The sequence below is a fragment of the Etheostoma cragini genome, chromosome 2, assembly GCF_013103735.1.
Source record: "Etheostoma cragini isolate CJK2018 chromosome 2, CSU_Ecrag_1.0, whole genome shotgun sequence".
NCBI lineage: Eukaryota > Metazoa > Chordata > Actinopteri > Perciformes > Percidae > Etheostoma > Etheostoma cragini.
Genome location: NC_048408.1, coordinates 1621026 through 1639701, shown reverse-complemented (window position 1 = coordinate 1639701; position 18676 = coordinate 1621026). Strand labels below are relative to the sequence as shown.

The window sequence follows — 18676 nt, the reverse complement described above, 5'->3', positions numbered from 1 at the left end:
CTGATGAAGTCCATGCGATATGGCTAAAAGCTCAAGAAAAAGCATGCGAGTAAACCTTGAACGGATCTCAGCCTCTGGTAGTGACTGAAGACCAAAATAAGAGACCTATGTAGGCAGAGAAATGATGTCAAAATGATGTAAATACCTTGCGAAACTCATGAGAGACATTTTAAAAGTGCTTTAGATCAGAGATGATGTGGAACTGGGAGACATTATATATAATACAAAATACAGCTTCATTGTGCCAGAAGCAATAGAACAACAAGGATTTAAGTGAAAAGTTTTATTAAAACTTGTATTTCTGTAGCTCCAGCATACGGTTCTACCAGTTATGATAACTGTCACTAAAGTAATTGGTTAGATCTTGGTGCACAGGGATAATGCTAACATACATCTTACATGTTATAATAAAAACCCCAAATAGCCAAATTTATTTGGAGAAGAATGAAGGTGATGGGTAACTCTGTTTGTTGTAAATATCCAACCATTCCAATCCATTTCACCCACTAAAGAAATATAGATTCACACAGCAATGTTTAAAAGGTTTTTGACGTAGACAGTATTAAACATAATTGAACTATTGAACTGGGTGTCTCAAGTATTGCTATGCAGAGGATGCACTTGTGGGTGTAACCTTATCACAAAGGCTTTCACCCTGTAGAGGTGCACACTCCTAAATAAGCCAGATTCTACTTTAACTTGAGTGTTGTAGCTGCATCTACTCAAAGTTTATGGAGGGATAAATAAACCCTCAAAGCGGGTCTTGCAGTGTTTAACTCCAATGGCCCAGCTGAATGGGAGTGTTAGAAAACAACCCTTGCTGCACTGTCTTGAGCATGTCGATAACACAAAGTGGAGCCACAGCCAATCTTTTACCACATCGGATAAAAAAAAGGATTTCAAAATAAATGGCTCATGCATGTCTAGCCAAGTATCTAGGTGCAAGGATGAAACCGAAGAGCTGTAAGATCTGCATACAGAGTGACACAATAGCTTCAGACAGTCTCCATATGGGCCTTTGGAGCCGGTAAAATTGAAAATGAAAGCACAGATGCTGTCGCAATACATTGGGGGTTCACAATTCAACAAAGAGTCTTAGAACTGTCAGGATGTGGCAAAAGGACTCTGACTAGTGTTGCTGAGGAGAGGCGCCTTCTGACAGCTTCACTTAGTGCATCACCCCTGTTTGAATAGGAGCCAAATTATCATATTTCATATGTCAGTCAAAAATGAAAAGATGATTGTTATCTGCTGGCTAAAGCAACACAGTGAAAGTGTTTTTTATTTCAATTCCAGATAGTTAGTCTGCTTTATGAAGTACTTTTTGATTAAAGACTTTAATAAGTTTCAATCAATTTAGCCTTCTTAAAAGTAATCAAACTTAGCAAATGCCTCAAATTCCCTTATACTTATCTTTTAATGGGTTATTTTAATGGGTAGTGCTAATCCAAATATCTAAATTATTATCAAGATAGAGTAATCATATTGATGCTAGACTGTGCATCTGATATCTACCTTGTCTATCTCTGCAGTCGTGCTGAACCCTCTAATTGGCCTCTGTAACCTTTTTATTCACAGCACATGCTCCTACGCTGAGCTTTTGCCAATTGGATGAAACTAATTATTTGACAAGTTCTTTTATGACATCTCAAGCTCCTTGGTATTTCCAACCCTGTGTCTACTGTGTTAGTAGCTACAGGTTCATGTTTAAACACTTGCTGCAAAGCTTGTAAGAAATGACCGTGTAGCTTGACATTGCAGTGCTTTGACCTTTATGGAATATTAAATCTAGCAGTGTAATAGCTAGCGAGATTCATCAGGAATACTATAATAATAGAAATTTAAAAAGCAAAGGACATCTGAGTGAAATTATCACAGTTTGAAGCAGGGACCACCATTACAATTGTTGGAATGATTATATTTTTGATTTGGCCATTATAACTGATAATGGACTGAATCTCTTAGGACCAATGTGTCAGTTTAATGGAGTATTTTAAAGCTGCACCAATCAAAATTGTAGTGACGCTGCAGGACTAACATGGGAGAGACTTTTGGGGACTTCATTGGGGGAAGATGTTGCTTGTAGTTCAGCCGATTAGTCTGAAGTTCATGAAATGTACTCCTGCTTTCAAACTCAAGTATCAAATTTCTTAGAGCTAAGAATCACTCTTACCCTACCAGTTATTGAAGCTGCAGAGGTCTCTCAAGTACTGCATGTTCTGAGGACACAGAGATGTGTGCAAATCTTTCATGAGAGGAAGAATGTTTTTAAAAATCTTTGACAAGGAGCAATTATTTAAAAATATCTAGGCTATAGTATATAGGCAGGTCAGTTAATAGCAAAAATGTGCATTAATATTATCTTGTTATTTTATTATCTTATTTTAAATGTTCCACCACTATTGTACATGTATTTTAATCACTTTTAGCGCACCCTTGGAATGTCACAAAGTCATCTCATTGTGCTTCACAACGACAATCAAGTGAACTTTCCAATGTGTATATCATGGACCTCACAGATTTCAAAACATTAAAAGGTGTTGAAATTGAACTCTTCTTAGAAATTCCACCATTCCATGTGAATTTATCTGAGAATATTCTTAAATAAGGTAATCTATTCAGTGTGTGGTCCATGCTTATGTTGTCTTCCAAAATCCAGTTTGTGGTACAGCAATGGCATCTGTGTGCTTAATTATTGGGCAACTAAATAAAAAACAAAAATTGTGTAAAAATTTCTTGGAGTAAGAATAAACCTCAAAATGTACAAAAAAAAACTATTGACATTTAAAGAAATATTCAGTGACCAATATAGCCGACCCTTCTTTTTTAGTAACTGTCATGAGCCTTCCATCTCTGGAATCTGTTAGTTTCTTGATATGTTGATGATCGACTTTTTGTGCAGCAGCAAACACAGCCTCCCAAATGCTGTTCAAAGAGGTGTAGTGTCTTCCCTCAGTGTAAATCTCACAGTTAAGAAGGACCCACAAGTTCTCAATGGGGTTTAGGTCAGGTGAGGAAGGGTGGCGTGTCATTATTCATCTTCTTTAAGGACTTTGCTGGCTAGCCACGCATCCGAGTGCATGGGGTGGAGCATTGTTGTGCATAAAAATCAAGGCCTTCTTGAAGGACAGACTTTTTTCTGTACTTCAGTAGTTTTTGGAGTAGATTTTAAGTCCACCTTCAACCGGAAAAGTTCCAACTAGCTAATAAAAGCAGTCCATACCAGCACCCAACCTCCACCTTGCTGGCGTCTGACTCAAAGTGGAGCTCTGTGCCCATTAGAGATCCAGGCACGGGCCCATCCATCTGGTCCATCAAGAGTCACTCTCATTTCATCTGTCCATAAAACCTATGAAAAATATTTCTTGGCCCAGTCTTGACGTTTCAATTTATGAGTCTTGTCAAGTGGCAGTTGTGCTTCAGCCTTTCTTACCTGGGCCCTCTGTCTGGGCACTGTGCACCTTGTCCTTCTGGACACTCCGGGTAGGTTGCATTTCTGGAATATGGCGGTTTAATTCTTCTTATTCTCTAGAAGTTAATCTGCATCTTTTTTCACTGTTTGCTGTTTCCAACAAAATGTTGTTCAGTGATCACACCTCAATAGCTTTACTACTTCAAGATTGCTGTATCTATCTGAAAGGCATTTTACAATTTTTGCCATTCAGAGTCTGTTAAATCTCTTTTTTAGCCCATGTGTTCTGAGGTAAAGAAGCTGCCTAATAATTACACACACCTTTACATAGGCCAAACACTCCCTCTTTAAACAAATACACATCACCTGATAATGCTTTGACTGCAGCGACAGCTGAATGGAAGAGAGAGAAATGATTAATTACGTCAGGGTTGTGAATCTGTGATTGGCCCTTTTCCATTGTCTAACGATTCTGATTGATCTGATCTGATCTGGTTTAGCAAGGAAGGGAACGCCTCCAACAGCTGATTTGAATTAGGTAGAGCATTGATTGAGGTCTTCTTAAAAGGATTGACACTGAGATACATTTCAATCAGGAGAGACTAGGTACAGATAGTTGACAGTTAAACACAGCATGCACATTACATGAATGCCCTATCTCACAATGTTAACAAAAGTGAAAAATAATTTCCTATCTGCCCCTTGAATCAAATGACCAAGTGGAAAACACAACCTCCTTGGCGGAGGTAATTATTACCCATCTAGGCTGACTACGCTCCTTGGATCTGTGTATCTCTTTAGAATCTTTTTGCTCAACAATTTGGTTTAGCTGTTTTGAGCAAAATCTGCAGTATGCCAAAAATCCCCGGATGCATGAACTGGAAATGTTTCATCACTAAATTCACCTCTGAAACCTTTTTATGCGAGAAATCAACTGTGTAGAGCTCGGATATGGGCAGCTTTATGAAAATTGATGTCTAATTGCTAATTTGCTTGGACGTTGTCGCAGTTTAGAAGCTCACAGTGTGACGTGACAGGCAGCTGGTGCCTGCCAGGTTGCTGGCTGACCGCCCTGCCTGTCCACCTTCACAGACCCGCTGGGAGCTGAATCGAGCTCTATCAGGAGACTGGAGAGAGGCGTTCATTTCCACGATTGTTTGTGTAAATGACTCAACTCAAATATAAAGTATTATATATATAAATAATATAAATATAGTATAAATATATAAAGCTCCACAACAGATTGCGGCCATAACGCAAACAAGCTTGCTGGCTTACTGTCACTCACACACACGCACACACTAACACTCTCTCACACACACACACATACACACACACACACACACACACACACCACCCACGGAGCAGGCAGAGGCGAGGAGAATTGTCTTTTTTACAGACTTTTAAATACATTTTGACTTAATATTTCAATTCATCATTATTTTTTTGTATTTGCTCATTTCACATGAATAAGGATTTAAGAAATTAAGTTTCAGTTTGTACGATAGAAATGGTGACATGCTATGGTATGTATCATGTAGACTCAACCCTCATGTTGTCCTCGGGTCAATTTGACGGGTCTTCCTACATCAATGTTCTTTTTAACTACCAAATTGTTATTACCCAAAATAACATGATTAATTCCACACAACTCTCTTTGGCAAGTACAAATCTCTACTTTCATTAATTTTGGGGTGTCTAATTCAATTTTATAGCATTTGAAAAACAAATCGAAGTGCTTTTTAAATATTATTGCATAAAAGTTGACACACTTTCCTTAAATTTTAGTCTAAATTATTCCTAATTTCTGCTTTTCTAACTCAAACAGTAGGTATAATTTCCTATAAATGAGGTTTATGTACCATAAATTCCAAACATAACTGTAAAACTCAAGTTAGTAAGTTAGTGTTACATAGTCTTAAAAGTTAAAAGTGACAAACATTGAAAAAAAGCATCAAAAGTGTTAAAAAAAGAGAAAAACGTAAGAAAAAGTTAAAAACATTGATAAAAAGCATCAACAAAAGTGATGATTTTGACGGGGAGACAACACGAGGGTTAAGTGACCACAACAAAGTGTGAGATAAACCAGCTATCACGTTAACTGTGTTAGGAGGCAAAGCATTAAGAGATCGTTGTATCAACCTACATAATAACTTAGATTTATATGGCGCATTTCATAAAAACCCACTCAAGCTTTACACAAGTACAGGGGATAAGGTAAAAGAAAAAACAACAAACATGGGTTAAAAGGAATAAAACGTCTGCGCTAAATGGAAGGGGGACGTAATTTAATCTAGGCTACAGACAAAAAGCCAATAAAATCAATAAAATAGACATATACCTAAGGTGAAATTTGGGCATGATTTTTAATAATTTACAATCTGTTGTCTATATCTGTTGACAACCAAACCAAAGTTGACTCGCGTTTAAACAGAACTTTACAGTTCCTGATAGATAGATAGATAGATAGATACTTTATTCATCCCGAAGGACATTTTAGGCATCCAGTAGCAAGACAACCATAACACAACAAACACATTTACACAGATATATCACACAAATACACACATATATATCACACAGATACACACATATATATCACACATACATAAGAATAACAATAAAAATCACTTACAGAAATGCAATGACAATGGTAAGATGAGATACTGTGGTAGACGGTGTGCAATGATGATAGTGCAAAAGTGCCGGGATTGAACCGTGCAGTAGATTATGATAAAATATTGACTATGACTATCAAATATAAACATTGTAACCTAAGACTGACTGAATAAGAATAAGAACATTATGGAACATGTAATCATGATGTCCCGTTGGAAACCTACGTGGGCACGGAGATCGTCCAGTGTGTTAGCCAATGATTGTACATTGGCTAGCAAGATGCTTGGCAGGGAACATCTGTGAGGCTGGACTATCAGCTGGTGGAGAATCCTTTGTAACCTGCATTTACTGCATCGTTCGGTCTGTGTTTCTTTCTGACTGACAAGACAAAACAACTCAGTGTATGATGCTGTAAATAGTCATTATGTGTGGGCTGTCCTGCTTTAGTCAAGCACTCACAACAAAGCTGTGAGATGTGTACTGAGTAAGCAATATCCTTGATGCTTTCAAAGTAGATTTAAATAATAATAATAATAATGATAGATTTCTCCTTTTTGCGTTGCATAGTTTAGCTCAATACAGAACAATACTAAATAGCCTGGCTTTGAATTAATGACAAATAGCTTTAGGCTTGCAGATCCAACTGATCATAAATGCCGGCCTCTAGAACAGCTCTGACATGAGGTAGATGATGCATATTTATGATTTCCATCTGCATGTATAACACTCATAAATAAATCAAAGGCAATTTTTTAAAGAATTTTATTCCTACGTGTTGCAAGGAGAGCTTTAATTTTGTGAGTTACAGAGATCAGATGAATGCTTATTGTCTTCGTCCAAGTGTTGTGAATAACGAGTACTTCATTGCTTGAATAAATAAGAGAAAACTGTCATTTGTCGGGATGGTTACTCACTGTTATTTATGTTGGAAGTGATGCAGAGGGAGGCAATGTTTCCTCTCTGTGAAGCCCAGCTCAGTTAATCGGCTATGAAGCTAGTTTTCTTGTGACAGAGATACAAAGGTCAAAGGTGACTAACTGGCTAATATGGTGGAGCTCCTGCAGTAGCAAAGAGCTTTTGATCTCACTAAGTGTATCTTTCTATAGAATGGGTTCTGCTCTCCAAATGTGATTTGGTGATGAATTTAATCAATTTATTATTATTATTACACAAGTGCAATATGCACATGCCCACTCTAATGGGTTCTGCTCTTCAACCGGTGCTGTGCCAAACAGTACACATACATTCTCCTCTACTTTTGGTCAGGTGGGTCAGAAAAAAGCTAAAAGTCACAGATTTGCTTAATGTATATGTTATACCCACTTTGTAATTCTGTTAATCCTTCCAGCCTGCACAGGTACGCACCTTCTGCCACAAAAGTACGGTACCCTGGATGAGACTCATATCCTGATCGTCCGTCCAATGGATACACTAACTATAGTCATATATATATTAATATAGTGACTTCTTCGGCAAAGCTGTTTCCAATTTCATTGTTTCATTGTTTAAGTTGAGATATACACTAAATATTTTATTTAGCTGACTAAGTTATGCAGAACAAATTCTGCAAAGCTGTTTCCAATTTCCAATTTGGCGCATTTACTCTTTTGTTGAAAAAGGGAAAAACCACCTCAGAACAAATGTTACGGCACTTTTGTTCATATGGCAGATCATTGCACATTGCAAATTGCACTATATACAATACTTTTGAATTAATTATTTCATTTTCCGATTAATCGCGATTAATTGGGCAAATTGTGCGATTAATCACGATAAAAAATTGTAATTGCTGCCCAGCTCTAGATATAACATATGTAGGTTGTTACAGCAATTAAAACGGTTGGTGGGACTCAAGTTGTTTGTTCAACAACATATTTTTATGTGCATTTTGAAGTATCGCATTAGAAAAAGTTGATGGAAATAACATTCTAAAAATCCTAATTATATGCAAAAAAGGTTTCTATGCGTGCGTGAGGTGGTTTTTCCCTTTTTCAACAGAAGAGTAAATGCGCCAAATAGGAAATTGGAAACAGCTTTGCCGAATTTGTTCTGCATAACTTAGTCAGTTAAATAAAATATTTATACAACTCTAATGGGCCTGCAGTCTGTGGCCATCCACGTTGCTATGGCATTTGTTAGCGTCTCTTGCCTTTGTTTATCTCTACCCCCCCACACGCTGAATCTAACGTAGTCTGCTGAAGCCTCGCGCCACTGTGTGTTTTGTTGAATGATTTGCTGTTATTAACCGTCAAGGTGATATTTCAGACTGGAAGTACTCCGGTGTTAAGAAAATTCAACTTTGCATTATTTAGAAAGCCTGTGAGCAACAAACTTTTACAAAAATAAAGAAATAATAAAAACTGCGTTAACGCACAATAAAAAAATTGTCTGCGTTAATTAAATAATTAGTTAACGCAATAATAACGCATTAACTTGCCCAGCCCTAGTTGTAACTTATCTTGTAGACCAACTAAAATCAGGTAATTTTGATACAGTGTTAATGGTACAGTTGTTTATAGCTTATCAAATAGGATTCATTCAAATGGTAAAATTAATGCTATTGGTTATGATAGACTCATTAAATGACTATTGCTTGCAGCTCTTCAAATAAGTTAAAAATGCACCTTTATTACGCTCAAATGAACATTTTTGACACGTCTCGTCCCTATGCGGATGAGCAGGTGGCACCTTGTATGGCAGCCTCGGCCACAGTATATGAATGTGTGGGAATGGTGAATGTATCCTGTATGATGTAAAAGCGCTTTGAGTAGTTGTTAAGACTAGAAAAGCGCTGTATAAATGCAGCACATTTACATTTACATTTACATTTATGTCAAGTTTTTGGTATTAAATTGTTTCATGTTTTCTGTTGAGTTTTCCTGTTTTATTTTAAAACTTACCGTCTCGTCTCATTTCAGACTCCCTGGTCTTTGTCCTCCTTACCGCCTGTGTGAGGACCTGTCCCCGCCCCTATGTGTTACACCTGTGTCTCATTGTCATTGTGTCTTGTTTATTTAAACTCAGTTTTCCCTGTTTCCTGTTTTCCTGAGTTCCTAATTCCCTTAGATTTTTGACCAATGCTAATTTTGTTGGTTTCCCTTTGCCTTTAGTTTCACTGTTGCCAGAAAGTTTTACTAGTGCTCTAATAGAACCATTGTACTTTACTCACCTGAGTCGTGCATTTGTGGGTCAATTTTCCTAGTTTGCGTGATCATTTTGTTTTGTTAAATTTACCTAATAATAAATACATGTAATGTAAACATTTTTCCCATTGTTTTTTCAATCAATGGTGAACTGCAATGAACTCTTCCGTTTTGGTGATAAGGGGTGATGTGATTTCAGCACAGTTCCTGAATCCAACACTTGAATCCGGATCTGTCAAAACCCGCCTGGTTTTGTTGTACAGCCTGCTTTGGGCAGACTTTCTTATAATAATTTTTTTTTTTTTTATTGCTAAACAATAGTCACAACTAAAGACACATGCAAAACCCTTATTGCAGTCTGCACTGCAACAGTTCCGCGCAACACAGTTTTCAAAACTCCACACAAGAATGCCAATGGCTTTAACCACAAACCTGCACTTTGTTAGAATGCTAACACACTCCTGTTACAACTACAAAACCTCACAGTCAAAAACAGAATAGATTTCAGTCTGGTGTCTATCAAACACTGTTGGTTGTAATTTTAGCTGAACGCTAAGCAGGTGTCTAGTTGTAGACTTGAAGACTATGGTTACCTGGTCCTCAGATCTCAGCAGGGTAAATCCAGACAGCTAGCTAGACTATCTGTCCAATCAGAGTTTTCTGTTGACGACTAAAACTAGTGTTGAGCGTACACATGTACACACGTACACTTGCTAGACCCTCCTTCACAGCGTTGTGGAGGAAGGTCTGGCAATGCAACATTAGGTTTGGGTCGAGTTGTTGAAGTGTAGATGGAAATCAGGATCAAGTTCTGAACAACAGTTTGTGTGTGTGTGTGTAAGTCTGGAAAAAAGTCTTTAGGCTGGATGGACGAGAGACAATCCATCAAGCTGTTCTCAGTCCTCTCCTGGTAATTATTATTTTCGTTATATATTTTTTATGTTGTGTTGCATGTGTTGACATATTGAGCCACAGATGGAGAAACCCCCACAATCACACAATCTGGAGCTATGTTTCCATCTACACATTTTTATCCGAATTAAGTGATGTCAAATAAAAAAAGGCCTTATGGAAACAGTAAAATTCGATGGAATTTCATGAATATCATCTCAAGGGAAATACATTTGGTCTCATCGGATTTTATCTTGATCGATATACGGCTTATGCAATAAACCCTGATGGAAACGTTATTTGCTTTATAGTGAGTTTAAGTTTTAGGTAATTTTATGTTTGAAACCTGCCACAAAACAAAGAAGAAGTTTTAGTTAATTTCCTCCTCGTCTGCACATGTGGCGGATGTCAACAAAGATAGACGAGGAGGAGAAAATTTCTGAATTTAATTTATCAGAAACTCGCACTCACTTAATGAATAGAAACACATTAAAGTGTCTCGAATCAATCCTATATACCAATTTGATTGCAAAAAAGCAAGTGACGTCATTACGCACAGGTTTTATTGGCTTTAAAGCCGTTGGATGGAAACGCACTTTCACCAGCTTTATTCGTTTGAGTTTTTTTACCGAACATCAGATTCAATTGACAAGTAGATGGGAACTTAGCTTGTGTTAAATAGCCTTTAGAGTCCAAATCAAAGCAAAAGTTGACTCAATTGTGCCTTTTGACAATTTATAAATCTGGTTTTAAACCTGACAATGTCTCCTTAATAATTCAATTTACTTTTGAATCCCTATTATCAATGACATTTTTTAATTCTCTATATTTCTCATGATTGTACTTTCTGTGTTGTGTTTTATTTGTCTTTGGAATTTGACTTGATGACATTGAAAATGAGGGTCCCCCCTCAATGATCTCTGGGGGATAAATAAAGGTTGAATGAAAAAAATTAAAAACCCTTATCATGGTGTTCCCAAAGTCGGCTTGTGCTTCTGAATATACATGAGTAAGTCTATGATCTCTCCTGATCCTTTCTATTGTTTAATAATAAAGTGTAATAGAAATCAAACAGGGCAGCAACTGTAATACTTAGTCTAACCAAACCTTGACTTGTTTTTTTCCCACATTCTGCTTGCACTGGTGCGTCGTTCTGTGCTTCTGTCCTCCACCTGACATGCAAGTCTATCAGTAACCTGCACCAATGGTTAGAGTGTGTTCAGGATTCTAAGAGCCTGAAATACATTGTATCAGGCTCCCAAGGTGAAAAGGAGAGACAGGGGTCCAAGATTAATTCAAGCCACAGTATAATGAGGCTGCTCTCAGACTTCCCCGGTGAATAAATATAAATTGCTTTTGTTTGTGCCAGCTTTGCTATCTTGCATTGATAACTCAAATAATCCCATTTCATGTCCACAGACAGAGAAAAACTGAAATAAACTAATTTGGGCTGGCTTTTATGAAATTACAGGGTTTTTTCATATTGCAGTTCAAAAAATCTGGGTTGGGGGAGTCATTTTAGACCTTTTATTATATAGGACAGCTGAAGATGTGAAAGGGCAGAGAGAGAGGGGAAATGACACACAGCTAAGGGCCACACGTCAGAGTTGAACTTGCTGCCACAGCAACAAGGACCAAGCCTTTGCACATGGGACGCATGCATTTTTTATCCAACACAATACACATCTCACTTTCAATCACTTTTCCCTTGGATGTATGAACATGTACATGCAGGATTCTTGTTTAGGAGCCATCAAATCAAAGACCTTAGTCGTCAGGGTCAAGACCATCACTCGGGTTATAATTAAAGTCCTAATAAATAATTACGAGGTCAAAGCCATCATGTGTAGGCCGGACCAATCTTTTCAACACCTGACCCTAAACCTTTCAAGTGCAGCAAAGTGGTATGAATTCAAAATCAATCTATAAAGGCTTTGAAAAAGTATTTTCTCATGTTGCCTCTTAATAGCAGAGATCGGGGCTTTAATGAACACAAAATAGTTAGCAGTTTTGATCATTTTACATTTCTTAAGGTTTCTGTATTTGTGTTTTGTCTATGCTGGAATATAGTCTGGATCAACGGAAGTACATTTCCAGGTTAAAGCCTATTGGAAATGAGAAACTCTATGGGAACATACTTTGGGCAAGAAAGCTACACGCTAAAAATGGCAGGTTTTGAAGATAATTTGGGTAACAAGACAGACCTGATGTAACAAATGTAAAAACATAATTTAAAAAAAGTTCTACTCTTGGAAGTGACATCAATCTGTGACATATTTCTTGTCTGCTCCAGGCACTTTAGTGCAGTGTTTACATGCCATACATGACACTGCTACATGCTAACATTATGGAATCTTGATGTAATCTTGGTTGCAGATGTTCTTTATGTCTTCCCAATTTCAGATTGCATCCCTGCTGGGACCTGTACGGTGTGTAGCTGTTGGTTTAGATGCCTTTATTGGTGATTTTTCATGGTAAAAAGCACTGCTTACACTCCATGCAGTCATTTGAGGCTGGAAGGGATACAGCTGTGGCATTTACCCAAGTAAAAGTGAGCTTCATGACACAAGACAGTTACATTTAGGCACCAAAACTACTAGAAAAGTTTAGGAAAAAGATTGTGGTTTGGAATTTCTTTTTTTCTACTCTCTTGGATTTGTGAGGACTAGGGTTGACAGATGAAAATGCACTGAAATGCAGATACATAAGTACTGTATTTCTTCACTTTTGTGTAGAGCTGCTACAAAAAGAGTAGAGACTTTTTAAAAGTTTGAACTATCTCATTGGACTCCACTTTAAATTTTTTTTTACTTTTTAGCAATAGTGATGTGTTACAGGGGAAGTGGCATTTTATCAAAAACTATGCATGTGAATAGGTTGTTACATTCGATAGGGTATGTACACAAGCTGTTAGCTCAGCAATATTCATTAGCGTTAGACATTAGCACTTGACCATAGTCTTTATACCAACATAAAAAATAGCAAAAAACGGAAATCATGTTAATTTTGACTCTTCTTTTAGTTTAAATACTGTTTGAGATGTGAGAGCTGGCACCGTGGCAGTGTTTCTCTTACAGCAAATGGAGAGCTTTCAGACTGTCGATTGGTACTGGGGCTTTGATTCAGCAGGCCAGCAGTGTGATTTGCAACAAATGTCAACTTCATTTGCACCCTTCAGTTCACAGAAATGTCACCAGACAGAGAACAAATGCACTGATGTACAAAAATACATTTATTTGAAACAATTTCAAAATGACAGTTTCTTTAACCGTAGAAATATCGAAATAAAGATGAAAGAGAACATTACTGATGATGCATGCATTGTAGATTTTTGTGCACTGAAGAACATCACAATGCGTATGCCTTCTGAAATATCACAAAAGCAAGAATGTCTTTCATTTTTCAAGTATGGATTCCTCTGGAGATCTGGTTCTTACAGTATAATATGGGATTTAAGATATGAGATGAGACAACAATTTCCAGTGATCAAAGTAGAGGAAATGACCCAATGTGTACGAGTTTGTTTTACTGGTGACAGTTCCAATATGTATGTGCGGTTTTAAGCAAAAAACATTTTTCTAGCTATTCTTTACTATCTTTACACACTTTTCCAAATTCTTATCTAGCAACAGCTGCTCCAAAGCTAGTCAGTAGTAATCATACATTCTTTTCAAATGGTCTAAGAGGAAAAGAAGAAATGCAATAAATGTATGCTTTGGGTTGCACTCGGCAAAGACGTTTCGATCGCTCTCTTTCTGTTTCTCCTAATCCTGTTTTGCTAAGAAGAATCAGAGAAAAAGTGGAACCGTCAAAGCCCCCAAACCATAGCAAATCCCACCCAGCAAACAACCCTTTGCTTATCACATGTGTTGAATACAAAGCTATGAAACAATCTTTGTTCAATGGGTATTCTGTCTGCAGTAACAAGGCTTGGCTGTTCGGCTTGAGATGTGAACGCTCTGTTTGAGGTAATGCATATGTGATGTGACAGCCTATATCTTCGTGCGGTGTTGTTTACTTGAGCTGAGCATTGTGGGAAAGCTCTGCATGGGGCAACCTCTGCTCAGCTGTCCAGCATTCCCTGATTATCCTTGTACTGGAAACCAGGGGGCCGACGGGTGTCGACGCAAGGACACGCAGGCTCTTTTTTGCAGGAACAAAGTGCTGATGGAGAGTTGCATGCTGGGAGGACGCTACTCCCTAATTTTAAATTAAGCGCACAGCAGTTGGTAAAGTGTTGGGTTGTAAAAGACGCCTGATGGCACCAGGGAGATTCATTGCATCAGCACACCGTAGACAATAAAATTGTTCATGTCTTTATATTAAGAACTTTTTTTTCTTCATGTATATGTAAATGTTTGTGAGCCGTCAAATAGAAAATACTCCTAAAGCTGCATAAAGCAGACACCCCAAAATAATGAGTTTGATTTTAATATTCTACATTCAATATAACAGTAACAATGTTATATCTTCTAAAACATATAAATTCTTTAGGCCTTCTTAGAGATGGGTATCAATGGATGGGTATCAACATAAAGAACTCACCTAAACATAGCCTACATATTCAAATTGTTATTTGCCAAACAGGAACTGAATCCAAAATGGAACCAACTATCAGAACCCAACCCACTTCCTATACTATCCCATTTTATAGTTAAGCAATGAGTGTAATTTAACGTAATTATTGGCACGACAGTGATGCAGCTAGGTCCTGTACACAGCCTGCATGGCGTGTGCATGGCGTTTTTATTGCGTGGCGTTTTCTTGCGTGGCTAGCCTTGTCTGTACACATGTATTCCTCCGTTTTGATAAAAAGAAATAGTGTGTTCTTCAACTTTATTTTGTCAATATTTTTGCATTTGTACATTTGTTTGCACATATTTTGATAATTCGGTTTGTATTGACAGGTGCAAAATTTGAAAATCAAGTTATTTTTTTAAACTACATTTGTAACTGCATTCATGTCGAAACCTAGAGGCTTTCAAACATCAAAATGACATATGAACATCTTTTCGTATACCTATTTAGCCCGGAAACGCTGCCACTCCCCGATGTGAGTCGAGTGCAGATTTGAGTCACCATGCGTCACTTTGCGACAAGTAGCCTACAAGATGCTAACGAGAGATTTCTGTAATGTCAATTTAGTAAAAATTGACGTACTTAACCAAGTTGTTTCACAGCTGGCTACAAGTTAGCATCAAACACAACAAAGGTGAATGGTGTTTGGAGTTAACGTCAGCAATCATTCATAGATAGCTACAATGTTTCTGAAATGATTCCCATCTTCTGTTATTGTTTGTAATGAGAAAACTTTATTATTTCATGGATTTCCCAAATTTCAGTATGACATGTAATGCCGTAAACCGTTTAAATCTGTGCATGCGCAAGTAATGTATTACTAATCTGTTACCACGCGAGCCGAAATAAAAACGCAAGCACGCAGCTGACACGCTCACGCCACGCAGGCAGTCTGCAGGAGCCCTAAGAATCACTAAAGTGCCAATAATATGACGTCCAATCACACGGTTACCAACAAAATAAAAGTTATAATCTAACTTTATTCATATTGTGAGGCAAAATAAAAAAGCACAAGAGAGGATTTCTAGTCCCTCCCTGCATAGCCAGCAAGCCAACTTAAGCTAAAGTTAGCTTTGTAGGCCAACTGAATAAATACCGCACATGACCACAAAAGTGCTTGGCTAGCTCAAAACATGAAGTAATAATAATCAGATGAAAAAAAAAAGTTGTATTGATTTAGCTCCGTGAACTTCACATGTAGCATGAACTACTTTATATGAATGTTTTGGAGAGCTTCTGTGTGTTCCACTTTGGTTCCTAAATAGGTGGTTGGTTCCTGATGGATATACTGTACATGTGTCAAAACCAGTTTTGACACAACACACTCTGTAATGTTGACATGTAAGCGGCGGAGTAATATTTGGAGTGATGAACAGGGTTTGGGTGTGCTGTCACACTGATTTTAACACATTCTAATGTGTCTAGACCAATCAGATTGACTGGTTTGATCTATCTTGTTGCATACCTTGGCATAAATGTCATCATGGTTCTCCCATCATGTTCACTATTGTGAATTTGATCACTGTCAGCCACAAACTATTCTTAATATCTTAATCAAATCAGAACTATCTGAGCTATTGTCCAAGAGGCGGAATGTAATGCAATAATTCTAATGGCAAATAATTTTTTATATAACTGTCATCTGTGTAAAAATGTCTGAATATCTACTGCATATGGCTAATGAAAATATAAACACATCGAACATGAATATGTTTACATTGATCTTTTTCATTTCATTTCTAGGGAAATGGTTGAAAGTTAAATCTGCAATAAGCCAATACAGTTCTATAAATCCGTTCTACTAGATACATATCGCCCAAAAGCAACTGAAGAAAATGAGAGCAACCAAATTCTGGGCAAAATTGATTGGGCTCTTTTGACGAATGGTTAGAAAATAACTATTTACAACACTTGCTTATCTACAACACAGAAATTGTGTCCTCAATAAGAACATGCACATGTCAAGGACCTTAGCAAAACAAAATTGATTTCTTTAAGTAATGTTTGACTTTTTAACACACTTTCAAAACAGATCACTGTCAGCTCCTGTGTCTTTGCCATGGTACTCAGACTACAGGCATGTAGAAAGTAATAATATATACATTTAACAGAACAGATGATAGTATTGTACATTTCAACAATATTCCCTGTTTGATTGACATTATAGTCTATATATTGGCAGAAATTATATTCGAAGCAAACTCCTTAGGAAATATACATAACTCTTGATGGTTTTTGACAAAAGATATTTCACTCTGCAAATCAGTGTCGTTATTTAGCTTACACATCCACAAAACGGAATAAGTCTAGCCAGTAATTACAATGATCTCATTGAGCAAATTGACATTTGCTGCATGGATGTTTTTGAACGAGGCATCCGTGCAAGTCTGTATAAATGAGGTCCCTTAGAAAACTATTAACATCAGTTGTGTTGAGAATTACAAAACGGAAAAAGAGAACCCCCCCTATACTGCAATACTTTGCTCTGTACATAAACTGTTGCTCTCCGCTTTTACACGCTAGTACAGTTTGGAATTTCCCTTGTGCTCTCGCAGGCATTTCCAACTCCCCCTGTAAGCAGAAATAGAGGAAAGAGAAGAAGAAAAACAAGCGACGGACAAAGATAGTTAGTTCTGCGTCAGGAAAACAACAGTCTGTAAAACAAATTAGTTCTTTGACACCTCGTATTAATTATAGAGATGAGGTTTTATCAAAGGCTCTGAAGCTGTATAATAGCATGGGAGATGGAAAGTGAGCAATTAAATATGAAATCTGTCTCTTCTATTATGAGCCCTTTCGTTGATGAATGGACACACTGACAATAAATTATAGTTTTGAAATGTATTGTTTATTTGAGACAAGCGAGAAGCTGTTTGACAAACTGGGGTGTTTATTTTGAAAGATGTGAGCGTTTAACATGGAGTGGGGATCCAATGAAACTATAGACTGTAAAAAACAAACGGACATAGCAGCCACCCATTGGTTTCGTGTACTGCAGTTTTAAAGCCTCAAGTTTGGCAATTTTGTCATCTCAATCAAACATTTCACCGGACCTGAAAATGTTGGACTAGAGGGTGTGGCTGTTGAGTACGTGGCTACGCCTCTTGTCTATGGTTGCAATGGTGCTGCACTAAGCTAATCGCTGAAGAGGGTTTAAAGTTGCCGATTTTCAAAGAAAAACTAAATTCTTAATTCATCATATTGGCTGCAATGTAGTGAAATTCAATTACTGCATTTAACCCATCTTAGCTATTAGGAGTAGTGGATACATACATTGAAAACTAGGGAAGCAACCTCTCCTGCTCAGGGACAATTTCACATGTGGCCAAAGGAGCCTGGGATCAAACCGCTAATCTTGTGCTTGAGGGGCCAGCACTCTACTTCCAATTCATAGCCACCCCAGGCTGAACTGAGTCATCGAGACAAGTTTTACCGGCAGGAACCTCCGGCTACTAATAGCAGTATACAGAAAGACTTTCTTTAAGTTATCAGCTAATGCTATTGCTAGCTAGCAAGCTTGGTTAGCAAGCTGCTACGGAACGCTGAACAAGTCAACTTTGTTGAAATGAAAACACACAGTGAAAGGGTCCAATATTAAGATGAAAAGATGGACAACACCCAAAACAAGTTCACAGCTATTTTTATGTACACAGTGCCGTGGTTAGCATTGCTAAGGCTCTGTCCTGATTGACAGATTGGCGTGTAGCTCCGCCCCATGTTTCAGGTCTCTACATTTATTCTGAATTTAAAAGCCTACGTCATCGTCTGAATAAGAGCCAAATGAATCTAGTAAGTGCACTTTCCAGATGACCTGCAAGGCTTTCTGTTGGTTAAGCTGCAAAACAGACTCTGTGCACAATAAAAAGTCAGAGTAAGCAGTATTCAGCCAATTTGTGTTTTCGTGCTGGATTGTAATTTTTAAAATAAGTCATATTCAGACCAAATAGTGCTGGTCTAGAGAATCCCGAGGCAGCATGCTTAAACGTGTTGGTTTTATTAATTATTCATTGTTCTCAGTACTGCAAGCCTTGCT

The 18676-nt window shown here is 37.6% G+C and overlaps 1 protein-coding gene across 1 annotated transcript in view; it reads right to left on the bottom strand.

Annotated features, from left to right (window-relative positions):
* Positions 1–14631: 14631 nt before the first annotated feature.
* Positions 14632–18676, bottom strand: part of sorcs3 (sortilin related VPS10 domain containing receptor 3) — a 162345-nt gene continuing 158300 nt past the window's right edge. Inside the window, exon 26 of the mRNA XM_034893776.1 lies at positions 14632–17214. Coding sequence (XP_034749667.1) covers positions 17156–17214 — 59 coding nt within the window. The 3' untranslated portion in view covers positions 14632–17155. The remainder of the gene's footprint in view (positions 17215–18676) is intronic.